Source organism: Dermacentor andersoni, chromosome 1 (assembly GCF_023375885.2).
Source record: "Dermacentor andersoni chromosome 1, qqDerAnde1_hic_scaffold, whole genome shotgun sequence".
Taxonomy (NCBI): Eukaryota; Metazoa; Arthropoda; class Arachnida; order Ixodida; family Ixodidae; genus Dermacentor; species Dermacentor andersoni.
In genome coordinates, this window is record NC_092814.1 from 222,488,108 (window position 1) to 222,515,390 (window position 27,283).

The 27,283-nt window shown below is 45.5% G+C and overlaps 1 protein-coding gene across 3 annotated transcripts in view; it reads left to right on the top strand.

The window, feature by feature from the left end:
* The window catches only part of poe (E3 ubiquitin-protein ligase-like protein poe), a 590,397-nt gene that overhangs the window by 394,619 nt on the left and 168,495 nt on the right, over positions 1-27,283 (top strand). For all 3 annotated transcript variants that reach the window (XM_055063706.1, XM_055063707.1, XM_055063708.1), the window contains 2 exons: positions 8,905-9,195; positions 20,235-20,531. In XM_055063706.1, coding sequence (XP_054919681.1) covers positions 8,905-9,195; positions 20,235-20,531 — 588 coding nt within the window. The remainder of the gene's footprint in view (positions 1-8,904; positions 9,196-20,234; positions 20,532-27,283) is intronic.

Genomic DNA, 27,283 nt, shown 5'->3' on the forward strand with positions numbered 1-27,283 from the left:
ATCAGCGAAACTGGAACGTGCGGCCCCTGTGTTTATCACTGGGTTGAGGGTTCATTAAATTATTTCTCAGTTATGAGGTTACACACGGCTACGAGAGAAAACGACGTCACTGACGGTATGCCCGCAGTCCGCAGTTGTCGCGTGCGTTCGATGTCTCGAGTTTGCTCGGCGGCGTGGTTAGCAGCCTTCGCCTGCGATTTGCCGCTTGTAATTCTTCAAAATTAAATTTCTTCAAAATTAAATCTTTCCGTTACGTAAGACCATGAGTGGCTCATACCCCGTAAACGCGGCCTCCCCATTACGACGACAGAAGTGAAGTGAAATTCTATGCTGGAAAGATGAACGGCCACGCAGCCAGCTGTGGAAGACGACGACGAACTCGGGAGCAGTGGCACGAGCGCGTGCCGTTGATTTCGCAGAGAGTTCCCGGTCGGTACGAGGAATCGCTCTGTTTCACGCCGAGCGAAGCATCGCTTTGCTGGAAGCAGAGAAAAAGTGGTGCGCCGAACTGTTGACATCGTTCAGATAGCGGTCTATGCAGCCAGGTACGCAGCACGGCGGCATCGTCTGCTGATATTCTTAAGAAACTCGGCGAAGGCTACAGTTCCAAGGATGACATGCTTGCGAAATTCGCACTCAACAACGAACCACAGAATACATCAACGCTGCACCGCGTGCTTAGTCCGGCCCGCCCGCGTAGCCGGCTAGTGAGGAAGTGAAGCCGGGCGCGACTGCAGCGCCACGAAGGCGCGGGCGGGTGGCGGTTCCGCGCAACGGCGCCGAGTTTTAAAACTGAAGCTAGTCTAGTAACGTTGGTCTGTACAGTGTTTTCTTCTGGTCATGTCAGAACTTTCTCAAGCTATGCAAACAGTTTATACAGTCGAATCTCGATAATTCGAACTCGAAGGCGCCTGAAAATTTGTTCTAATTAAAAGAAGCTAATTGAATGGAGGACTTAGCTGCAGTGGCACATGTGCACTGAGCTAACACATTAGTGGGAAGTTCCACAATATTTATTCACACATATTTACAAATTAGTCAGTTATAAGGCGCGGCAGTGCTCGTACTGTGATATGAGACGGCGGGTGCACGCATGTATAATTAAAGGAAAAACCATGTCCCGTGTCAATTGCCCCTTCGAACTTTTGGTATGCTTCACCGCGTAAGATAGATATATCGGGACAAAGTTGACTTTCGGGAACCGACATGCAATGCGCCATGCTTTCCCCGCTCCGAAGCCATTGGCAAGGATTACAAAGGCGGAGTCAGCGCAATTGCTAACAGCAGCGAATTGTTTCAATGAAAAATACCGCACCAAACAGCAAGAAGCTTGGTAGCGAATGTAGAAGTAGCTAGGCCTAGCATTGCCGCAGTGTGGCTACGGCTGACAGCGGATCTGCGTGCGAGAGCACCGGCTCGAGGCGGGGCGATAATCAAAATGGGCGGCGGTGGTGGCTTCAATTAATACCATTTCAAACCTGGGTTCATGCCAAAAAGTCCGGAAAATCAGACAACGAAGGTTATTTGCATCCGAAATTTCAGACGTTCTTATACATCGACTCTGTGGGCCGCGACACTAACAAAAGTCATTAAACCGTCACTAACAGAAGTTATCGGTGTTGCGCGCCTGCATATGCCTGAGCACAAATTGCCACCACGGTTTTTTTTCTTCGCGTGCGGCATTGAGGAGTCTCGCCTAAGCTCTTCCTCTATGGTGGGGTCAGAGGAATGCTGGTCGGAGGTGCTGCCGCGTGATTTGACATGCTGCTGAGAGCATTGTCGGAACGCAGTATGTTCAAATTAACCGTCGCAAATGCTTCGCCTTCGAATTACCGGGCGTTTTCGCCCATTGGAATGCACATAACTTTGGCGGGACCACAGCGTCAGTTCAAATAAACCAAAAGTTCGTGTGTTCGAAATAACGAGAACCACCCCCATCTCTCATGCCTTAATTTGCCTTTAATCACATGAAGAACTGAAGCCACTGTGTCTTTTTCAAGGCTGCGTGGCACTTTTGTTATGATGCAAGATGCAGACCAAAGGAAGAGGGGTTGCTATCATCACGTGTATTGCTGCTGCCACAATTTAAAGGGACATAACAGAGAAAAATGATTTTGCTAGTAAAGCATTATTAGTAAATTGCCATTCTACAATTCCAGAAGTGACACTCCTACCGCAAAAAGAGGCTTAGTTAGCCAGAAAATATGCAAAGTGGGACGGTGCCAGTTACTGCACGATCTTGCTGTGACTTTGCGAATTTTTATGGCGTCTGCTAAAGCTTAGTTGATTCTTTATTGGTAAAAATGGACTACAGTGTGTTCTAAAGGAGCCAAAGGTCGCACCTGTCAAATTTTGGAAACATTTACTGAGCCAACTCAACCCAAATCCAAAAAAAAAAAATACTTCTTGAAATCCATGTCATCAGACAGATGTACCACTTTCGCATGTCCCTTTAACATCTACACCATGATAGGGAAGCATGATGACCCAATATGAATTCAAGGCAGCCAATACACACACAAATTGTCCTTGTTACTTAAAATGGTGAAAGGCGTAGTTATTGTCCATCCTTATCATTTCTTTTTTTCTTTTTTTTTTGTTGTCACTATTATTCATATCGTTGCAGATATAGTAAAAAAATGTAGCCTCTTCTTCTATATAGCCATCTTCACTGTGTCAGAGGTAAAATACATAGAAGCCTATAAGAATGTATTATGGATTGGCATTTCTTTTCACTGTAGCCATTAGTTCACTATATGCAAATTCATTATAACAGGATTCTCCTGTATCATTAACAATTAAAGTGCAAATGGGAGACTATAAAGTACTAGAACGCTTCTACAAGTGATAACTAAAGAGCACGATTTCACACCTTTATACATCCACTCACCAAAGGTGTTGCAGGCTCCAACCTTAGAGTAGAAGCCAAAACCATGCCGACGTCGCACGAAGTTGCAAAAGCAAAAATGGAAGAATGTGTTGTTAGCCCTAATTTGTTTGCATCTCCCCCCCCCCTCTCTTTGTTTTGTTACGATAGTACTACATTTGTGAGGCCTTAGCAGCTTCCATACATTTTAGTCTTCTGCTGGCATAGGCATCACCTACACTTAAGCCAGAGCTGGGATGATTGAATCACTGGTGTCTGCTATGAGTGGACTTCCCAGAACAGAAAATGTTTACTGATGTGACATAAGCCACATTGTGAGACAAGATGGTGCATTTCATTGTACACAGTTAAATGTATACATTGTATGCATTATTCCTCAATTGTGTCGTGAACTATTGCAAATTGAGCATTTCGTTTCCAAGGTTCTATGTTAGTTGAGTTAGAGACATGTTGAAACTACATTTTAACTGCAGGCGGATATACAGTGGAATCTGTATAACCTGCTTAATTCAAACTTCCAGTATATTCGAACTGACGCTGTGGTCCCATCAAAATTATATGCATTTCAATGTGTGAAAACGGCCGGTAGTTAGAACGCGTTCATAGGTGTTTGCGATGGTCAAGTCGAACACATTGTGCCACCAACCATGCTCTCAACAGCACAAACTCTTGCATCAGCACCTCCGACTTGGCAGCACGGCCGCGCGCTGGCTGCTGCTCTCGTCTCCAGTTTCAAGTACCATAATTTGAAGAACCAGAAATTCTAAAAATTCAACAGTTAAGTCGGAGTGTGGGTGAATTTTGCCTATAGGCACGGCTTCAGGCAGCACGTGCCGCGCTGCTGTGAAGCCACACTTTTGGAATTCATCTCTCATGTGTTGGCTCAGTGCATATGTGCTGCCTAACGCAGTGCTACACAAAAAACTTCCATTATATGAGCTTCCTTTAATTCAAACAAGTTTCAGGCCTCTCCGAGTGCAAATTATCGAGATTCGACTGTATTTCTGCATCTTATCTCGTAGTGTGGCATCAGGTTCACTTTGAGACAAGATGGTTCATTATGTTGTACATAGCTGAATGTAAACATAGTTTGCAATATCCTTCAGCCATGTTGTGAACTATTGCAAATTGAGCAGTCAGGTTCTAAGGTTCTGTTAGCAGAGTAATGGGTATGTTGAAATTACGTTTTAACTGCAGCCATATCATAAGTAGGTATATTTCTGCTATGGCCAGCTGCAGAAAGCTGTCCCACAGTCAAGGAAGCAATGTTTGACTAAGACCTCATGTCGTCAAAAATGTGGGAAGTGCTGAATGTGGGTAATATACATAGAAACATTTAGAACTCGTTAAAGAGAGATGAAGGCTTAAGCCATCAGAGATCCAAATGCAGATGCATATTGCCAAGCACTACTCTGAATGCAGTCAAAGCTTGCACACTTTCACAAGCTTGATGAGCCAGGAAGCCTTGTGAAGGCCTGCAAGACTGTTGTAGCACCTTCGTACAGCTGCAATAGAAATATATATTTCACTCTGTTGTATGCAGAATTCTTGTGTTGTGCTTGTTTTGTCAACTACAAAGAAAGGCAACCTCAACTATACTTGCAACAACTGTAGTGTGTTCATTTTGTGGACTGTTTCACCACATCTAAGTGCAGTATATACTTCAGAATAAAGTTAAGCTTTTCTTTAGCATTCATACAGATTGGATTCCCTAATTGATGAACTTGCCCTTTTGTGGAAGTGGTGCAGCATTATGCCACTTGCTCCAGAAACATCATTGTTGCTCTTAATCATGATTTGCCCTTTTCCAAAAATTGTTCCCACAGGTGAACTGTCACTTGCAACACTGGTAATTTGTATCGTGGCGAACTGTAAACATGGAAATAAGAAAACGACTTTGCGGCACCGCGGACACTCTACACTGCCAGGCATACAATGAACTTTGAATAAAACAAATAAGGATCTTCGGCGTGTGCAACACGCGACTTAGCAGCTGACGTGACAGCCTTAGATCGCTGCCTTCTGCTCCATTGTGATGGTACTTCGCGTCCGCTTTCCACTTGGCTTGTCACAGTCAAGCAGCACGTGGCACACAACACAGCGCTCTGCTGTGTTATAGTGCCTGGAATATACTTGCTGCTAGTGTGGCGACCAGAAGGGTCCCCGAATGGGAGGAGGTGGCCGCGCCAGTGCTGCCTTTCAACTTTGACTGCCAGGGCTGCTGCGCATCATTAAGGTGTCAGCACAGGTGACAGCGGTTCTGGCGTGCTGCAGTTGCCCATGTGTCGCATGGCGTTTCCCTTTGCCCCGTGCAAAGCATTTTGTTCAAGTGTTTCATTCTTAGGTATCATGCAGTGTAATTTGAGCCTTTGTGAGTGGAAGTTGCACCGACTAATGATGCTAAACACGAAGCGTCAGTGCAAGAAGAAGACATGTTTCGTTCCCCTGTGTCAGAGCATAGACTTAAGAACCAGCTTTCAGAGCCGGAGTGGCTACTGGTCAAACCCAGACAAGGTATCTATATTTGGCGCCCCGTCGGACAGTGCAGGGCTTGCAGAATGGGAGCGGCTAATCAAAAAGGGTTACCGCTAGTTGACTCTAATATGTGTTGTCTAGTAGAAGCACTTTTATGAGATTTACATCAAGAGAACTTCCAAAGTTATGGTGGATGGCATCGTCAACGAGCTCGCCCAGGAGGGACCGTTTATTATTATTGCTTTGGCTCTTCGGACAGTTTTTTTGCTATACAGTTCAATCCGCTTATAACAATATTCAAGTGCCACAAAAATTCCATTATTGTAACTGATAATTGTTATAACTGGGTTCCATGACGAAATCAAAATAGGGCGACGGCAGAGCTGATGTGAGAAAACTTCAATGGCGGGGAGGCCACTTTCCCTTCCCACCACATACTTCCATCCAGCTGCTGACTACGTTCACTCATTTAGCTACTTCCTGTGCTCTCCGTTCACGCGTAACAAGCCATGGCTGTCAGCATTAAAGAATGGCACTGCTATAACAACTGCAAAGAGGGGCCATGGGTGGCAAGCGTTATGCGAGCACCGCCGAGGTATCGCTTTTGTGGCCCCAAAAGGGCCTTTTAAAGAATGCGAGAAGGTTGCCGCAGCAGCCTGTCAGCTTGAGAAATCAAAATGAAACGCAGAGGCGAGATCGCCACAAGCATCTCTCTACGTACTTCTCAGGCTTGCACGAGAAAATTCTATGTCTGTCAGCCTTGCATGCTTTATGCAAAGCTTGCTGACATCCCTCTCCAAGGCATCCAGGTGCTCCACATAGTGCAGCGGAAGGTTCCTTGCAAAAATGAAGCCCCGGGTGGACTGAATCATCTGCCGGGCCTCCTGCAAGGACAATGTTGAGGCAGCCTGCCCTATCACGTCATCGTTGCCGTCGCTATCTGATGCAAGCACATTCGTGACGATTGCCTCATCGGTTAGAAGCACTTAGTTTCCAAATCCATACTTGTGCTCTTTCTTTTCATCGGCAACGTCGGGCCATCTTCCGTTTCGGCGGTGAGTCAAACGAAGTTGAGAAATCACGTGGCCAGGAACGATTTCGACGCAAACAACAAAGGCGAACACAAGTGATTAAGCTGTTTGCAGAACTGTGCTGATGAGGAGCCAGCGAGCAACATGCGAGCAGCGCAGTTGGCATGGTTCATTCGTGTTTCAGAGGGTAGTGTGGTGTAGAGCTATGGGCGCAGCCCATTCATGTTCAAAGGGTTGGAAGGGTGACGAGAGAGAGGTGCGCGGAGAAGGCTGGAAAATGAGCATGCAACGGCTGTTGGAGCAGCGGGCTATCGTGCAGTGGCTCAAATTTCTCGTTTCCTTTTCAAGGATTTCGCATTTCACTACCTTTCGACTCAGACACTCAGCAGCCAGACTTCATCGTTATAACTGATAGTGCAGCATCGGGGCATTGTAGTAAGCGAGTTATTTCACTATGGAAAACATACAGAAGTTGGCGGTGCAGTAGCTTCTCATTGTTATAATTGTTATACTGTTGAAACCAGTATCGTTATAAATGGGTTCGTCGGTATTGTAGACATTGTAGATGAAAATTTGCCATATATGTGATCGACGTTTTCTTTTGGTTGTTGCTTTATTCTTACAAAAGGAAATGCAAGTTGAGGTTGCCACATAAGAACTATTTCTATGTGAAGTGAGTTGTGTCTTCTAAATAAAATGCGTAATATAGTGAGTCTTGTTCGGACTTCTTCTGTTGATTAGCACATTTGATCATCGAAGACAGTGACATTTTCGGAAAGTCCAAAAGTGTTTTTGCTTTCTTTTTGCATATATGTGACACTATTTAACATTTACGTATTGATATATCAACATTCCGAATCGGCAAGCACAATGTTTTATCGACAAAAGCTTGATATGGGACCCGTATTCATATCTTTAAGAAATTAACCCGCTTTTCTAATACCAGTGTCACTCGCGCAATGGCTGCTGTGATAGACTCAATCTGGATCATTTTTTACTGGCCATTAAGAATGGTCACCAGGATACAGGTGATTGAGTTCACTCAGCAGGACTGTGTATGCTACGTGCGATTGAGGAGTATGATCGCAGTGACTAAATTGTGATCCAAATTGGCGTGAGGCATGTTCATCCACAATTACTTACTGTGAGCAACATGTAAGCAAACCTTGTGTTTGTTCCAAGTGGTGTTGAATGCTAAAATTCAATCTTATTTAGCGATAGACAAAATAATAAAAATCAACCGCCTAGCTCGGTGATAGTAGGTGTTCAAAGTTTCGTCGCGCTGTTGTGCTGCTGAAGGGGAAACTGACTATATGCCGGCATTTTCACGTGACATGGGTGGGCGAGTACTGCGAGGAAGCTGCCGTGGCAGGCGCTTACTCCTCTCAATCACGCAGGCCTCGCGCTTTTCCTTGTTCACATGAGGTCTAGTGACTGGAAAATGTATTATATGATTGCAGTTTGACGATGTACTGAATGTTGGTGCCTTCCAGGAACGCATTAACTGCTAAAAAAGAAGCGTAACTGTATTAGGTGATTTGTGTTCTCGATCACGAACATTGGCGCTAGAAAATCGTAAGAAATAGGATCGTATCATTGAGTTTCTACTGTACTCGGTAAGAGCAACATCAAGCATGGTAGCTAGCTCTTTGAGGTGCCACGTAACACCGCACCACATTTTGTATTGGCCCAAAAGTGACTTTGGGATACCCAACAGGTGCTGAGTCTACTTCAGCCATGTGTTGTATATTCGAGTGTCTCTTCATTCTCCCTACGCTGATGTATTATGCTTCGAACTCCAGGCGCTGTGGGTGTTCCCCTCAATTGCAGCCTCTGTTATGCACGTGCAATACCAGTTGTAGGCAGGTGTTTAATGGTGATGCCAAGCATTCTCTCTCTAATTCTCTCTCGTACACAGTAGCTGATTCATCCAATTCAGTGCCACATATGTGTAGGATGTTTTTCGTTCTCACTGTGCTCATGAGTAGTTCATTGTGCTCGAGATGGCATTACATGTTCTATATTAGACATGGCATTGTGGAGGTTCCCATGATAATTGTGCAGCATAAGACCGGGTGCTTAGAGGATATCAGTCGATATGCTTCTGATGGCCCCTTAGTGATTCCCAACATTGGAAGTAAAATACACACAAACCGAAATATAAAAAAATGTCATCATTCATCACATACACTGTGTGGCAAATGCTTCACATTAATAAGATTCCCAGAATGCATGGAATCTGCAGAAACCTTTTTCTCGATGTCAGTATAGCATCATATGTTTACACTGTACATTTAAATAGATATTGAATATAATAGAGGCATTTTCATGTTAGGTCCAACTTCATTATAACGAGGTCCGACTGTATTTCTTGCATTCAATTTTTTTGTTTGTTGATTATGTATGCACATATATTAACACAGTTTGGATAATTTAGCATTAACTGTGTAGAGCCAGTGTTATGAATGCCTTTTGCTTTTTTTTTTTTCCCTCATTGTTGTGCCCACGTAGCAAGGTGGCAGTGGTGCTGGCTCAGAGAGTGGTGGCAGTGGGGCTGATTCAATGACAGGCGAGCCTAATGTCAGTGGGCGCAGCAGTGCCTATGGAGACAATGCATTGCCTGAGGGAGGCCTTGCACGCTCAGAGACGAGCTCTGTGGGGCTTCCGCCCACACTGCCTCAAGAGGACCCTGACACAGCCTGGGGTCTGCATGCCCTGCGTTGTGCCTTACTTGACCGGCTGCTACGTTTCCTGCCACAGCTGCGCAGTGTGGGTGGAGTACGTGCCATACCATTCATGCAGGTCAGTGGTCGCAGTCTTTAGGCCTGCTAATGTTTACGAGGGGGAAAAAAAGACCCCAATGGGGCGACTTCACTATGCGATAATGCATACACAAAACATTTTAAACAGCACCTTTAACAGACCATACTTGGTGGAACTGTGTGCTTTGCAGAATGGTAAGTCCATATGGCCCATATGCAGAATGCAATATGGTACTTCAAAGGCTTGCATGAATACGCTATTTTTGGTATTTTGCATTCTGGCCTTCATGTGGCTTGCATAGGCTTACCTCTTGTCTTTTTACTTATAATCTCTCTCTCTGACTCAGTTCTGTTACTCATCACGTCAGACATAAGTTGGTGCAATTAGCTTTGTCTTTGTGGGGATCGAGGTGCCTTCCTGTGCCTCATCCCCCAGCTCTCACATGGTGTTTATCTTAACCTCTGGGTACCACTGCCCCAGTGGCACACACAAGCTCTGGGATGAGGCATGGGAAGGCACCTCAATCCTCACAGCTTATAGAGTGTTTTATCCAGTTCACTGTCATATTGCGTACTCAGTGGCACCATCTGTGAGCTGTTTGGTTCTGTGAGTTGTTTTGTTTTAAGCCATGCTGGCTTAAGTGAATGCTCGGTGTTGTATGCTAGGTATATGCTCAGTGGCAGTCACTGGTGGTTATCGTCGAGCTGGCATGGTCTACTTAGTATGACGGGATGTCATCTACATTGGCAAAGATTCTGTGAAACATACTGAAGTTATTTAACTTGACATGGTCAGAATTTCTGGTGCTTATAAGGCGGACAGAGCACCCAGTGCAAGACATGCACATATGTTCAGTTGGCCTTGCCAAGCAGTTGTGCATTTCGTCATCATTTATTTCACCCTTAATGGCCCTATACAGTTCATTACGTAAAGGGGGGGGGGGGGACGAGAAATAAAAAAAAATACATGTCATAAAATGAATGCAGTAATTAACTGAATGACAGCCATTTTCCAAACAAACAAGTACAACAAAGAACAAAATTTTTCTTGTTAATATCAGGTATATAGTGTGGGCTTCTCACACCGTGCTCTTGGGACAAAGGAACGACAACACAGTAGTGCAAACAATCACAAGGGCATTTATTGCACCTTTCATAGATCAAGGCCTGCTAGCCGAGTTGCTATCCACAAAACATGCCGATGGGCGCGCGACAAATCTAGAAGTCCGACTCACCGCGACCGGATAGCGAGCGAATATGTTCGCCCCATGCTGGATCCCAACGCCTGGTCGTTCGCGTGTACGGTCACGCGAATGGTGGCGCGTTCGAAGGCAGCCATGCGAGACAGTCTCGCAGAAGCATGGATCGGCGCACGCGCGCCACGACACGTCCGTACTGCTTGCTGTCGCGAACCCCAAAGAGCAAGTGCCTTGTCTTTCGGCGCCGTAGAGCCGCCGTAGCCGTCGGTGACCGCCGGCTCTTTTGTCCGCCGGCGAGGGTTGTGAGCTGGATGCAGGAGGCCGCCGAAGTAGCTGCGCCGAACTGGCCACAGCATCACCATCGCCCGGGGTGACTCGATCGTAGTCCGGGGCAGCAGCGCAGACAATGTGCAGGTGACAGCAAGCCAGGGGTGACTCCAATCACGCTGCGTACACTCAACACACTCGGCAAACACTAAAGTAGTGCAAGGGAGAGGAATTCTGCATGCGCATCGCCCACGTGGTACGATGTTCAACTCGGCTAGCAAAAGATCGGGCAGCTACTCAGATGCTATGTTCACGTAAACGAAGCTCGCTTCCTTGAGTCGAACGAGTAATTTCAATTCGTGTGAGGCTAACTAGAATGAGGGAAGCAAAGTGCAACACCTCAACGCCACGGTCCACCAGGTTGTGTCCCTCCACATGCGACAGGCAGCTCCGTAAAGCCTTAGGCCTAAAGCGTCGCTACCCTGACAACAACCGACATCCAAAAACAACACCCAAAATGAGCGCAAAACAGGCAGCTGCGAGGAGACGTCAGCTCTGTGAGGTGGTCCTACTCCGCTAGGTGCACACAGCATCCGAGTTGACGGCGCCCACCGTCCCGGACGGTGTCGGAGTGCCCGGCGCCAGGCCGCAATACCAGTCAGCCCGTAGTGGCACCCGTGGCCCGCGGCCACCCGGCTCCCAGAGCCGCGACTTCATCCGAGTCAAAGAGATAGAAGAAGCTATTCACATAAGAAATTCGGACCACCCACGAGGCTTTCGTACTCACTCCCTTCATGCTTGGCAATGTTCCGCGGGCGCTGAGCCTCGCTCTCCCAGGATGCAGACCACGTGGCTCTCGTACCGACGAATGCCATTAAAAAACACTTGCTAAAAGGCTTAGCATGTTGACATGTTCAAACACACTACAGCCACCGTCGCCTCGCTCAAGAAAGCACGCCGCCAACACTAGCGATCAAAATCCGCGCTAGCCCTACGCTTCGGTTCGATCAAAGGTCTCGAACGAAGCAAAACTGTTAAATCTGTCGTCCGATGCCCCAAGAGCCCCACGTTGGGCGCCAGATGTGTGCTTCTCACACCGTGCTCTTGGGACAAAGGAACGACAACACAGTAGTGCAAACAATCACAAGGGCATTTATTGCGCCTTTCATAGATCAGTGCCTGCTAGCCGAGTTGCTATCCACAAAACATGCCGATGGGCACGCGAAAAATCTAGAAGTCCGACTCACCGAGCGACCTGATAGCGAGCGAATATGTTCGCCCCATGCTGGATCCCAATGCCTGGTCGTTCGCGTGTACGGTCACGCGAATAGTGGCACGTTCGAAGGCGGCCACGCGAGACAGTCTCGCAGAAGCATCGGACGGCGCCCGCGCGGACGTCCGCGCCCGCCGACGATCTCGAACCCAAGAGACCAAGTGCCTTCCTTTCGGCGCCCAAGTAACCTCGCCTGTCGGCGGCTTTAGCAGCGCAACACTCGCGCCATCTCTCGCACTGCGCTTCAACCACTCCGACCGCCGCGGGCGCCAGGCCACGCGGCGGGCGAAGCCGCCCTGCAGGAGACGAGCTATGCGGGAAAACTAGATCTCAGGGGAGGCGTGAGAGTCACGCATCCCCACACGTTCGAAGGCGGTAACGCGAGACAGTCTCGCAGAAGCATGGATCGGCGCACGCGCGGCATGGCATGTCCGCACTGCTTGCTGTCGCGAACCCCAAAGAGCAAGCGCCTTGTTCTTCGGCACCCTAGTGGCGCGAGTGTTGCGCTGCTAACACCGTTGTCGGCGGCGTTAGCAGCGCAACACTCGTGCCATCTCTCGTACTGCGCCTCAACCACTCCGACCGCCGCGGGCGCCAGGCCATGCGAGCCGTGCGGGAAAACAACATATCAGGGGACGCGTGAGAGTCGCGCATCCCCACAATAGCAGTAGTGGCAAGTTAAAGTAAACAAACTGCCAATACATGGAGGAGGAGCAAAAGAGGGAAAAAGAAGAAAAAAACCAGAAAGGTATGCAAAACAAAAAACCTGATAAGCAGTAATTCACATTTTAGCAGTTAACAAGACAATGAAATACAAAGGCCGCACAATAAAGAACAAAATTGCAATCATTATTTGTACCCAACAATGTGCACATCTGTAACAGCACTAGCAAAAATGAAATAGAGAACCTGCAAGACATTAATCAGACAGTGCTTTACATATAGGTCAAACAAAAACTGCTGCTACAGGCTCCCTAAATTTAGGTGGATCAGGATGAAGAATGACAGCTTTAGAAAGAATGTTCCATTCTTTGATGTTCGTAGGAAGGAATGGTTTATTAAAATGCAAGCATTGTACCGTAAAGACGTTGAATGCTTTTGGAATCAAATAGGCGGCAAGAAGTTCGAGAGGGCAGAAATAGCAGTGTGCCATGCACATAAGAAAAGTTAAAATATACCTTGTGGAACAGTCTTAGTCGTGCGATTCTCCATCTAACTGCTAAAGGGGTTAGTTTAAGAAGTGATTTAATGTGAACTTTGCTGAAATATTTATCATATTTTGATGATATAAACTGGTTAGCATGATTTTGAACTGACTCAAGAGAGCTAATAAGGTAATCCTATAAGGCAATCCATTCAGAAAAGGCAAATTCAAGTTTGCTCCCAACAAACGTTTCGTATATTATTTTTCTGATTGCAGGAGTGGAAAAGGGATGGTGTTCTTTTAACCGGGCAAGGGAACAAGAGTTGAGGATCGCCAGTCAGCCTCTAGAGTCTGAGAAGCAGTACGTTTACCTAGGTCAATTAATCACAGGGAACCCTGATCATGAGAAGGAAATTCATAGAAGAATAAAAATGGGATGGATCGCATACGGCAGACATTGTCAGCTCCTGACTGAAAGCTTACCATTATCATTGAAAAGGCAGGTTTATCATCAGTGCATTTTACCGGTGCTGACATATGGGGCAGAGACTTTGGAGACTGACAAAGAAGCTTGAGAACAAGTTAAGGACCGCACAAAGAGCAATGGAACGAAGAATGCTAGGCATAACATCGAGAGACAGAAAGAGAGCAGTTTGGATCAGAGAGCAAACAGGTATAGCCGATATTCTAATTGACATTAAGAGAAAAATGGCCAGGCTTAGCTTGGTTAAGCCAAGAATGTGTTGCATATTGCGCACGTTGCATATTGCGCGGTCCGTGACGTCACGCGCCAGCGCAGCGCCCCTAGCGGGAGGAGCGGGAGTCAGGTGGTGGCTGCGGCCGCGCACGACCACGTGAGTTGGGGCCCAGCTTTTCCTCCGGCTGTCGTGACGTCACATCACGTGGTTGCGCTAAAGGTCAATGGTGGCTGCCCGGCCACGCCCAAGGGCTGAACTGAGTGATTGCAATATGCAACGCATAAAACTCCAGTGTAGGGGTATGAGCCACTATGGTGGCTCATACCCCCAATGGTGGCTGCCCGGCCGCGCCCAAGGGCTGAACTGAGTGATTGCAATATGCAACGCATAAAAAATACGCAGGTTAGATAACCGTTGGACCATTAGGGTTACAGAATGGGTACCAAGAGAAGGGAAGCGCAGTAGAGGATGGCAGAAGACTAGCTGGTGCGATGAAATTAGGAAATTCGCAGGTGCTAGTTGGAATCGGTTGGCGCAGGACAGGGGTAATTGGAGATTACAGGCAGAGGTCTTCGTCCTGCAGTGGACATAAAATAGGCTGATGATGATGATGATGGGGGTGGTGGTGGTGATGATTAACCAAGTGACTTTGAGACATCTGCTACAAGTTTCGAAATATGGTCTGACCAGGACAATTTACTTTTCATGAGAACGCCTAGGTAGCGGTAGGAATCCACTTGGGATATGTCTGTAAAGTGAAATGAATACTGAAAGACATTAGTTTTTTTGCATGAAATAACCATGCACACACTCTCCGTGGTTGCTTAGTGGCTTTGGTGTTGTGCTGCTAAGCATGAGGTCGCGGGATCAAATCCCAGCCATGGTGGCTGCATTTCGATGGGGGCGAAATGCAAAAACGCCCATGAACCGTGCATTAGGTGGAGGTTAAAGAAGCCCAGGTGGTCTAAATTAATCTGTAGTCTCTCACTACAGCATGCCCCATAGCTATATTAAGGTTTTGGCACGTAGAACCCCACAGTTTAATTTAATCACTCATGCTTGAGAGGGTTTTTTTCAGCTGCAGCGTTAGAGGTGCAGTAAAGATAATAACATGGACTAGCATGGAGATACTTTTTATCTTCTCTGTGGCCATCATATGTTCTTATGTCCACAATTTTCACCCCAAATAATGTGGTTGACTGTGAATTAGTGGGAATGGCTTTCATGCAGCTGGTAGATTTAGAAGCCTGCATTCTTCACTCTTATTCACTCCTGTCGGGATTAGGCAACAAACAAGCATAACGCTTCTAAAGTATTGACAGCTTCATTCTGGCCTGACCTCCAAACTAAGAGCAACACTTGCTAAACTTTATAATAAAGATGCTCCAAAGGACAGAATTCTTTTCTGAACCATAAGGTAACTGGCAGCGAACACGGAAGATGCATACTTCAGCTTCCTTGCCAGCTGCCATGCGTGTGCCTGGAGAGTGCTTGCAGTCTTTGGGCAGGGGAAAACGCCTTCCAGTAGCCGCAAACCTTTCCTATAGGATTACCATCGCTCATTTCTATAGTGCTGGTTGGACAATGTTAAACATGAGGATTATCTTCCATAATTATTGTGCAAATTCTTGAATAAGTCAACAAAAATATGATGTGCCATATCTTCCGGTCTATAAGTCACACCTCCCTCACACGGCAGTTTTTCTGGAAAGAAAAAACGTATATAAGTCACCCCAGTGTATAACACGCACCTGTTCATTCGGTAAGCAATCTTAAAAGAATACAGTGACGTTTCATTTCGTGAACGTGGGTAACACGCAAGTGTATCAGTGCCATTCGTATAGAATTGTGATAGCAATGATATGGACACACCAGATGCATTTCTGCCCTCGTGGTTGTCGCGATGTTCTGTATAAAGGCTAAGGGTGATAACATCGTCCCCGCATGCCATAGGCTGTATGTGCGAGTGAAAGTGTGTGATGGTGAGCCGAATAGAACACAAGGAAGGAAAGCGGGAAGGCAGCACGGCAGGGATGGGGGCTGGCTTGTAGTCTGGTAACAACTGCATAGTTTTACGCAGCGACATGCCGTATCTTGAAAGCAATCTGCAGATGCTACAACTTCGGAGTTGGTTGACTTGCAGTCGGCCTGCCGCCGCTTACATTACTACTCCATCCTTCTTGCACGGCGCTCGGCAACTCGATCATGAGAAGAACCCGGTAGCTCCATAACATGCACACAACCCGTAGCAACTGCCAGAGGAGGTCAACCCAGCGCGCTTGGCATGGCCATAGCATCCAATCCAATTTTGACTGCAGTTCTTTCTGAGAAAAAAAAAGTATAAAGCCGCACCATTCTATAAGACGCACCGACGAAGAATTCAGACTTATACACCGGGAAAATACGGTATTAATTTTGGGCAGATTGTGTCCTTAGCTTTGGCAGGTAAGATATGCCAAATTTTGCACATTTTCTACTGTTCCCCACAGTTTATTTCCTAGGTCATAATAAATGCTAGGTTAGGGAAAAATGCCCAAAATCTCTGAAAAATTGCCAGGCGGCCCTATGGCCCTACCAAGCAGCTGAAAAGCCGAAAAAAAACCCTTTGTGTAAAGTAATTACCCTAAAGTTCGCAACAGGTGTTATTACTTCCCTCTGCTGTAAGATGCTTGAACATGGGGTTTACTCTCGGGTCTCAACCACTAAGTACAGCATAGACCACTTATAACGCAAGTCAACTGAGTCACGAATTTCCGCACTTTAAGCAGTATCTTACTATTGGCCTCGAGCTCCACCACTGGAAAAGCTGGCGCCACCGTCGGCGTGACGTGCTATTAGGGATCACGTGGACATAGTGGCTGCGTCGGCTGCTTCGGGAGCGCCGAAGCGAGCTGCAAATGAGAGTTTAAATTCCCTCATACGCTGTGGTCCTCATTTAGTGGCGAGATTTTTCCACTTCGAGTGTCTCCTTTACAACGCTTGAAAGCACTACAATAGGTAGTGGCTGCCTTTGAAGGCGTGCAACATGGTAGGCTACTGCTCGGTGCCGCAGTGCCGGACGTACGCAACGGAGCCCGGTGTCAGCCTTATTCACACGTAGCCGCAGGACAAGGAACTGCGTGAAGCTTTGCTTGCGAAACATAAAACCAGCAAACAGTCATCGGCTACAACTCGGGTATGCAGCAAGCACAGATGCGAGGAAGATTTCTGCTACGGCGCCGTTTCTGCGATGTTCGGAAAACGCGCACTGAGAAGCTCACCCGAGCCCGCTGCCCGACTAATGTCATGACGGTTTGGTCTATGAACTTGTCGATGCTATAGATACTGGCAAGTTCACTGGAGTGGAAAGGGAGCGGTAAGAAGCACATTAAAAGAAAGCATGACATATGGTCATGTTTGTGTTATGAATTAATGCACTGGATTACAAAAAACAAGCAGCGGGAAATCGCACGCTGAGAACACCGATAAACATACAGTGCGACGCAACTCGAGAAATAATATTGAAACGTCCAAGAGTTTAGAAGAAAAAAGAAGATTGAATCGTCGCGAAGGCACATCATAGTACCCTAGACGTCGAAGTCTCTACAATGAAATTATTTTTAAACAGCTCTGATAGCGCCCACGCAACAATGGTTGCTTGTATAGTGTCAAGTGCTCATATTCTGCGGCCTAAAGCTCATGGCACGGTGCGAAAACGCGCACGCAGCGAAAGCGAAACAGTGCGCGGACAAGCATGCAGACGCGCAGTTGGTGGCAGCGAATCTGTGCGATCGCTGCATTGAGGCTTCATTCTGTTACGCTCCATTTAGTTATACAAACACTATAAGAACATTTTTCCCATAGTTTGCTCTCAGCGTTTACCTACCTTTCACGCAAGAAGCCGGTTCGGGAGACTCCATCGCGGCGACCGCGCGCAGTGGCGTTCACTGTACGTATTCGATAAAGAGATAGCGTCTGTAAACGATTCTGTGCTTTCAATTTGCCCATGATGATTATTTAGACAGTAAAAAAGAAACTTCTCTCGTTTCGAAAGTACTTACAGAAATGTCCGGGATAGCTCACGCGTGGTGTTTTCAGTGAGCGCTGACATCAAAACCTATGAGGAGCGCACCGCGTGATCCCTCATACTACGCCAGCGAGGCGCTTCCGATAGATGGCGACTCCGTAACTCCTTGCTGCCAATAACCAAAATAAGATTTTGGCATGTGTGTGCCAAGGCGTGTGTGTGCAAAACACGTAAACCAAGCAGCCATGTGTCCGGTAATCAAAGCATACGGCCAGAATGTGCCCTCACTTTCATTGGCGAAGTTGTTCCTCCATTTTCCAAGTGCTGTAATGCGACTGCGAATCATTTCATTGACTCTGCACCAAACTGCAACTTTGGTCACTGACTCCCGATGAGACGACGCTGGCTTGGCCTAGCCGGTGGGGGTGTCGCGCTGCCTGCCGTCACAGGAAGCTCGCCCTTGATATATGTTTGCAAACGAATACACGTTGATCTGGCATTAGATCACACGCGCAGGATGCACTAACGGCAGCGTGCATGAAGCACGGTTTGTAAGCAATCAGCTGGCAACTACTGCCAAAACCACTAGGAAAAGCTGGTATAAGAACAGTTAAAGCGCTAGTGTAGACAATGTTCCAAAATTATGAACTTGCAGAACACAGTTTAACCCTTTCCCTACCACGAAAAAAGAATAAAATTTTATTAAATTTACTCGGCATTTTCTTTTCCGCAGTTTGTAGAGATCTTTTGTCGGAATAAAACGGCACTGTTATTTCAATTCAATGGAATTCCTTTATTTCACAAATTGCGTAAAAATATAGTTTGAAGAAGGCTTCTCTGCATGGTCCTGTGTCTTGCAAAAATGCATTTTGCAGGGCTTGATACACTATGGAAAAAAAGAATATGAAGAAAAAATAACCTAAATGGTGCAAATACGTGCACATGAATAGTGGCTACTTTTCCGCAGCTCCTAAAGCAGTTAGTAGGCCATCTTCGTATGGTAGACTTCGAAGCAAGGTGCTGCACAGAGGCCAACTCCGCACTGTTCAGACTCTTCAAATGAGAACACATAACTTTCTGTTTCCGTGCAAAACTTTACAGAGCTGTCATCTGATAAGGAGTCATCAAAATATTTTTTTTTTATGCAAGCTTTCATTGCCTCGTTTCAAGGAGGCAGCCATGTTTTATGCGGGGGTGTCAGAGGCTGCAGTATAATGAAAAGCAAGGCACAAATGGCACAACATGGACAGGTGTGGCCATCTAGTGTCAGGAATTGCAACTAGATGCAATAGGACGAGTATAGTCATAGGTTCACTGTGTGACAAATTTTCGTTTATGACAACTATACTCGTCATTGTTACATTGGTACAAAATTTCAAGACGACTATACTCGTCAATGGAAGTTAAAGGACAGCCTCACGAAATCAAGGTCGCATGCACAAGATCTGCACTTCACAACGATGCTCAAACGCAAAATGCATGCGTGGCCTCAACCAATTTTTTCGTGGGGCTGGAGGTTGGGGTGTCTCAAACGTGCCTTTGGGTCAAAGGAACGGCAACACAGTAGTGCAAACAATAAAAAATGCATTTATTTCACCTTTTATAGACCATTCTAGGCAGCCGAATTACTATCAATAGAACATACCGATTGGCGCTGACAAATCGACGAAGTCCGACTTGCCATGACAGGATATTGAGTGAATACGTTGGCCCCCTTGGACACCAACACCTAATCATTTGCATATACAGTCGCATGAACGGTGGCGTGTTGGTGGAACGATCGCATTTGTCCATCCCAGTATCCCGCTCCAAATCATTTCTCAGGACGGTCATGCGAAGTGTGCCAGTCGATGCTTAAACGTCCGCACACTCTACTAACCCCAAGCCAAAGAGGAAAAAGCTAATCCCTTTTGTGCCTGAATAACCCCATTGTTAGGTGGTGTTAGCAGGGCAACACTCTAAACACTCTTGTACTATTCTGCAACTACACCGACCGCTGCCGGCGCTTAGCTACATGGTGAAGCCGCATGAAAGAGATGCGAGAGCCATGTGCTCGCTGAGCCAGCACACTGCCGCTGCATTTTTTTTCATTCCCTCAGTTTGTTCACTCACTCCTTGTCTCCTCCTCCTCCACATCACCCTCATCACTTTTCCTTCGGCCGGCGCACCTCGTTGATAAGCGCACACGCAGCCTTGCTCATCTGCAGGACTTTTCGGCAACCACATTATAACCGGTATTTCGTCTTGCGTGTCTGCACTATAAGTGGTATGCATATACATTTAGTTGTATAGAAAGATAAACGAGTCAGAAAGGACCATATTATATCCAGTCCTGTACTATAAGTGGTTACGTTATAAGTGGTCTGAGCTGTGCATCTGAATTTGCTTGGGAATTCATACTGTTTTACAAGAACTGTGCTTGTTTGCTTTTGCATTATGAACGCTTGAACATTTAACATTTCTGGTGCAATCAAACGCCTTTGTGCTTGCAGGTAGTGCTGATGCTCAGCTCAGATTTGGACAGTGAGGATGAAAGAGATCGTGCAACCCTGGACAATCTGCTGAGCAGTTTGATTGGCGAGCTAGACCGAAATGTGGCCCGCGTAGTGGAAAGGAGCCCATCCTCTGAGGAACAGCTCATCGTCATGCGCCTACTCAGTATCATGATGTCGCGCATCAAAAGCTCAGCCAAGGCATCTGGCCCCAGCGACCCTACTTGCCAGAACTACTGCAGCACTTCAGCTGCAGTGGCCCTCCATGCCAGTGGCATCGTGGACCACTGCCTACAGGTAGGCTTGCGTCTCATGTTTGATCTTAGTGGTACTGTGGAAGAGTACGAGGTCATGATATAATCTTCTAAGCACTCTTTTTCATTTACTGAAAGTGAACTCAAAAGCATGTTTGCTCTTGGTACCATTTGGATAAAAGAAATTCATACACTAAACCATTCTCAATAGTCACATGAGTTAATGAACAGTGTGCTTATGCGCACAATCGTCAGACACAAAACACACTTCTGCCACTTTTATGAGTGTTTTTACGAAGTGCATAGCCTTGTGAATGTGCATCATAAATGCAATTTCATGCCAAAAATACATTTATACCTCGAAATAACCTGCATTTAATTTCCTTATATTGAAATATCATAATATTGAAATTCGACCTTTTGTGCAAGTAAATACAGTCACCAACTGATTTTTTTTTACACGGAACGGGCCATAAAATTTTGTGATTATCAGGCAATCAGAAAAACTAATATCGATGAGAAAAAACTGTATAGTGTTTGTTGAATTTGAGAGTCGGCAACCAAAGATACGGTTTCATGCCATGTCGACAATACCTTCACATTGGTGGCATGAAGCGAAGCCTGTAAAGCTTTCGTGTGCAGTAAGGTGACACTATCATGAGCTTAGGCAGAGGGGAGCAAATACTTCATCTGCCACTTGCTACAATGAGTCTCCGAGTAGAAGAAAAAAATCACCCAAGTGGCATACATCACCATAAAAATGGAACATAAAACATTTTACAGCATTTACAACCAATGGACAAATGACTACAGTGAAATCTCGTTACTATGAACACCACATTAACGAACGTTTCAGAATAACAAACTTTTCAGAAATCTCCTGCTGACTGCTTATAGATTCACTGTAAAAATATTTCAGCACTACAAACCTCAGAATATCGAACGCCTTAGTACTACAGACTAATATTCCTAAATCTGGAAATTCTTAGATTTTTATGTTTCCTTTACGGCAGCTGGAAAAGTAGGCTAGCAGACAATAAGGTGCAGAAAGCGTCCGCTGCGGCGCGGGGGTTGGAAAATTCGAGACGGTGCCGGAGGAAAAAGATGCTGAAAGTGCAGTGTGTCAAAACGAAATGAAAACAAAAACGAAACATGAAAAAAAATGATATTTTTGACCAGAACAACAACGTAACTGAAACATTATTTTGTTTCGGAGTGGAACCGAAATGTTTTTATTCGTTTTCAGTTCAAGGGGAAAGTAGGCAATTTGAAACAACCAACGCCAGGCAACATCAGCATAAGGCCGCATGTCAAGGGCCCACATAAGCACGTATCTTAGGCAGGGATAGTGCGAGCGGTAGCTGGTCAAACGCTTCAGTAATCTAAGCCTGCCCTTCGGTGCACTAGCAGATCTAGATCGTAGGAAAACCCGGAGCTTGCATGCTGAAGAGCTTGTCGTTTCATTTTCTAAGGGTACAATGCTTTGTTACTGAAGTTTTATCATTTGTTTACGTTCGTTTAAGTTCGTTTTATCGTAACGACGGCCTCGCAATTGGGCAAGTACACTCGATGACATGCTGCTTCCAAGATCATGCTCAGTGCCTTCACTCAAGGGACTAAGCATGATCTTAGAATTCATAATTTATGTATTGAGAAAAATAAAAACTTTCTTAATATCGTTACTTTGCTTTGGAAATTTTTGCTTGGGAATTACAATCATTATGAACCATTACGAATATTTCTTTATTTTTTATTTTTTTCATTACGAAGCAGAACCAGAATTGAACTTTTTTCAGTGGAACGAAATAAAAACCAGGACCAAACAAATTTTGTTCAGGCAGCCTGCGGAAAGGACATTTTTTTTCTTCTATTGCGGAGGGGATGACACATCAGGTTTTGCGAGCGAATGCTCCACCCAGACAAGTGTCGACTAGCAATGAAGGCATCTCTTCCTTCTTTTGCCTTTCTTTCTGCACACGCCTATTCTTTTGTGCTTCTTTCTGTAGTCGTACCAGCTTCGTGTGTAGAGAACTGTAACCTCCATGCTCGCGGGGATGCCTCATGATTGCATTTTCCGGATGGCGTCGTTTCCATGCGCTTGCACTTTGGAATTGGCGACTCCAACTAAAAGCTCGCCCTCTAGTGGTTACGCCGAGAAGTGGCCCGTCCAGGTTCAAGCTTGAAACTAGAGGGCCTTCTATCATGGCATGCGCTGAATGCCTTATCACAAATCACCGGGATGCCGCCACGCACAAGCCCAAAAATGAAAAAGTACGGATCTCAAAGGACTTGTGTGCCATGATGCGTGTCATTGCGATAGAGAGACAGCAATGTACGATTTCATCTTTTCGCAAAAGAAGCAGACGCACATCAGAGAGAAACTTGGATAAGAAACTTCACATTTTGAAAAGGGGACGACTGATACTATACCGGTCTGGTCGAAACACTTTACTTGGGACTTCTTTCTTCCCAGCGAGCAGAACGTTGCTTTCAATATCTTGCTGGCATTTCGAATCACGGAGTGTACTTTGTTTAGGCCAGCACTTTAATAAGTTATAGGGAGTAATGTATGTTTAAGCTTGATTTGGTTTTGTTAGTTTATAGCTTTCTGCCCCAGCATTAGTGTTACTAATGCTTTAAGCAGCAGGAGTAGTCTCGCTAATGTACTTTTATCTGCTGGCACGGTAGTAGGAAAGATAACTGCCTCAAAAAATCTGAAGTTGATCATGATACATTATATGCCACAAGGTGACATATCGTTTTTGTAGCATGCTTTAGTTTAGCGGTGCGACTAGAAGTTGCTGCTTTCTTATTCAGCGCATTGAGTTGTCAGTTTATTTGCTTGCAACAAATTTAGAAGCAACAGCAAACAGTGCTTGTTCCAGCTTTTAAGCGTTTGACTTGCGCAGAGCGCCGCTAGTTTGCTTTCCAAAACTGTGCACACACCTAAATTCCATTACAACTGCTTCTGTTTCTTTCCAAGTCATGACATGCATTTACACTAATACAAGTGACTTTGCCCAAAAAACAAAAAAAAATCTTCGCTTATTTTGGAAACCTGTTGGAAGAAAGTCAACTTGGTCTGATTGGTTGTTATTCACTTCTAGTGTTTCACTACGGTTTGAGAATTTGTATGGGTGGTGGGTGTCTGCAGTGTTCACTGCTACCTCGAACACTCCTTACTGCAAGCATGAACAAGTACCAGTCATCGAACACAGATGGCCTTATCACACATATAAGTTAACTATAAAAATAAAGGTGCGGCCCCTACTCGCAAACAGAACTCTCATTTGTTTTTACCCCAGGACAAACTGACCAGGTCACACAGCTTCATACAGTGCAGCCCCACGTCCCCTATCTTGAAAGTCATCATCTGGATAGAGTCTCTGCGTCTAGGTGCACTGTGCTGTGTTCTCGTCGCTTAGTTCACGTTAAAGCAAGAGGCAGCATGAAGGTATTCAATTCGCTCGTTCCTGCTACAGCACTTCCTCACTTCAGCGTTTTGATAATGAGTTTCTGCGGTAATTGAGTGTGACGTCTTCATGCTTGCTTGTGCACGTGTGACACCTGCTTGTTAATTTAGTTGGTAAGCAAATATTCACAAGTTTATACGGCCGGTAAAACTCCTATCCTTGCTGCATATAGCTGTCTACTAATTTTCCATCGCAACCGATGCTTCGCCTTTTGGGCAAAACTGCAACTTTTTTTATTCATCACAACTTTAGTGCATTGGGAGTAAATCTGTTTTTCCAAACGAGAGAAAGTTTTATTTCTGTATGAAAGAATGACGTGCAAGGCACTGTAAAGGACTTTTCTTTTTTTTAGGTTATGGCAAGCAAGTGTGCATTACAATGAATGGCTTTATTTGTTTGTTTTTTTTTTTGTTGTTGTTGTTGTTGTTTTGTTTTTTCACAGAAAAGGGGTGCTTGTTACAATCTAGGGAGTGTTGGGTTCAAGTAAATGCAGTAAGGTGCGTGTATCAGGAGTTTGATTTACCGAGAGATTCAGCTCAATGGCACACGAGATGCTCTTTTGAAAGGGGCAGACACTTTATTGTCAACGGTAGGAGTAGATAGTAGGTATAGCACATCTGATTATGAAGCTTTCTGCTACAAAGTTTCTATTTGTTCACAGCTGCTGACTAGGGCTAGCAGGAGAAAACACAATGAAATGTGTCAACCAAGTGTTGACACTAAAGCAGACAAGGTCAAGGTACATGGTTGTTCAAATGATTTGATGATTAAGTGTGGATTATATTGTCTATTCTGTCTGTTTTTCATGTTTATTATTCACTTAATTCATATCTCAATCATATCATTTTTTCACACGCAATTATGATCTCCTTGGTGTTCCTGCAAAGTAGGAGACGCTCATTCTATTCTTCAGAAGTCTTGGCACCCACGGATCTGTGTTGGAAGACTCTTGTGCTAGAGCCCCCAAATGCTGCTCAATGTCCTGCGGCTCCTTGCGGGCGCGATGCGAATCACGCATTTGGACAAGATGACCCCCATGAGCTACGGCCATGTTCCTGGCATAGCTGGTGCATGCTTAATGCATGTCAGCACTCTCATAAGCTCATCGAACATGCATGACCTCTGTGTGTTTGCGTTTCCTCTCTTCAGTGTCGGCAGCCATCTTTCAAAGCAGTCGCATGTTACTGTTATGAATCCCTCAAGGTCAAATTATAGTCTAGTGTTTTCATCGTGCCAGTTATCAACCAGAGAAGTCTCACATGTCACGCAAACGACTGCAGAATCACGTAAGGTTTACCCCCTCTATAGTTTGTCGTGATGAATATTGCCCGCAGCGCATACGAGTTCGCGGTGAGTGAGCCCTTTTTCATATGCGGAAGGCGCAAACTCGGCACACACTCATTTGTGCACCCAAACTGTAAGCCCGCATGCTGCTGGCCACCCAAGTTAGTGTGCGATGCACTATAGTCTAGCGGCTTCAGCAGGAAATAGGACACCTATTATCTTTAAGTGGCACCTTCTTGCATCTTGCGTCAGCAAGAGGACTCCACTGCCGTGCCATGTGTGTGTGCACTACTTGAAGGCAACTTGACACTGTTGGCCGACCTGCTCTGTTCGAGTTTTTGTGAGTCTGCAGGTTTGTAGAAACGTATGTAAGGAATGTTCCTGAACATCATTCCCTGCAAAAGCAAGCAGAGTGGCCTCCTTTCCACGCTTAATGTGGATTTCTCCTGGTGTAGTCTGCTAGTAATTGGTAGGTACACGTGTGTGTATGGTGTTGGTTTCTCACTATTGTGGTTCCGTTGTCATGGTACACTCATAATGACTTGTCAGCCCTTTTTTGACGGCGAACTGCAGCATCTGGCCTCTGGCAATTATGTCTGCACTGTAATATTGTGGTTGTCTTTGTCCATTGCATGCTCTGTGTTTGGTCGCCCGCTTCGTCGGCCATATCATTTTTGTTGCTGCCGAGCGCTTTAAGCATATCATAAAAACGTTTGATGCCATTTTCAAGAAATTAGGTGGTTAATGAGGTGTGTTAACCCTTTCAGGGTCAATGACGTAAATATACGGCGCTGCAAGAAGGTCCAAAATGGTCGATGCCGTATATTTACGGTGCTGTCTGTACGTTTAAAACACGTGCCAATTTCCTAGCTTATTCTTTTCTGCCATGTGGTGCCACTATGTGGGAATACAGGGAATTTTATTCTCGCACTTCCCTTTCTTGGTTTTCGTTGCACAGTTTGTTTTAGAGCTAGTTTGCTCCGGCGCGTCTATATACTGCCGCTCGCGCATTGGCGGGCGGGCGGGCAGGCGGTGGTTTGGGTTTCGTGCCGCGGGCGGTTTCAGCTTCTTGCGCTCGCAAAACTGATGGCTATCTCGTTACTAATCGCTCAAAGGGTGACCGCCTGTTTCTCGCTCGTTTAGTGCTCACAGGGGTGAGCATAGGTAGGATGCCACGCCACCGTGCATGCGTTTCCTTTTGTTTTCTTTTTTTGAAAATTCACGAAAACTAATTGCCTCTGGTTGGCGATAAGATGAAGATTAGCGGAAGTTTGTCACAAGTTTTCCTTTTTTGACGGGCACACAACCACACAGTTTTCTTGGGTGTGCTTACCTACACAGTTCGATTAGGCTATGGACGTAAATATTAGTGTAAGAGCAGAAACATTCGAGTGTTGTGAAATATTCTTGTGTGCGTATATTCTAAGCCTTGAACTATAAGAATGCATCAAATTATTAATTCTTATAAGCTTGTTTTCTTTTTTTATTGTTGTTATTTATGAATGAAGAGTACATATATACCAACGAAAAATATCTTTTTCTCACTTTACGGTCACCCTAGAAAAATTACGGTATATTTTTTTTTTTCGAAATAGGTCCCCAAGAAGAATTGGAATCTGCATTAAAAAAAAAAAGTCGACCCTGGGTGGTCGCATATGGCGAAAAAAAATCTACCCTGAAAGGTTTAAGCACTGACCAGGAGTAGCTGTAGAGTGCGTTCCTCCTGTTGCCAGTTGGTATCCGTCACACTTTTACGTAATGGTGTGCATGTTAACGCATGATGAAGAGACTACATTTTGTGGGTATCTGCGCTAACATGCCCAGACTCTGCGACCAAGCGGGTCCCAGAGTTCGGCATCCATGTGTTTTAACGATAAATAGGCAAGGTGAAAGTGCCTAACACTTTTCCGGTCCGCAGGACAATAGGCATTGTTTGGGAAGTCTAGTAAACAATTTTCTTACTGCTACAGCAAGTGTTTGATATTAGAATGTATGGTATAAATTTGTAGAAGGAATGGGCTTCTAATGGTATTATTTT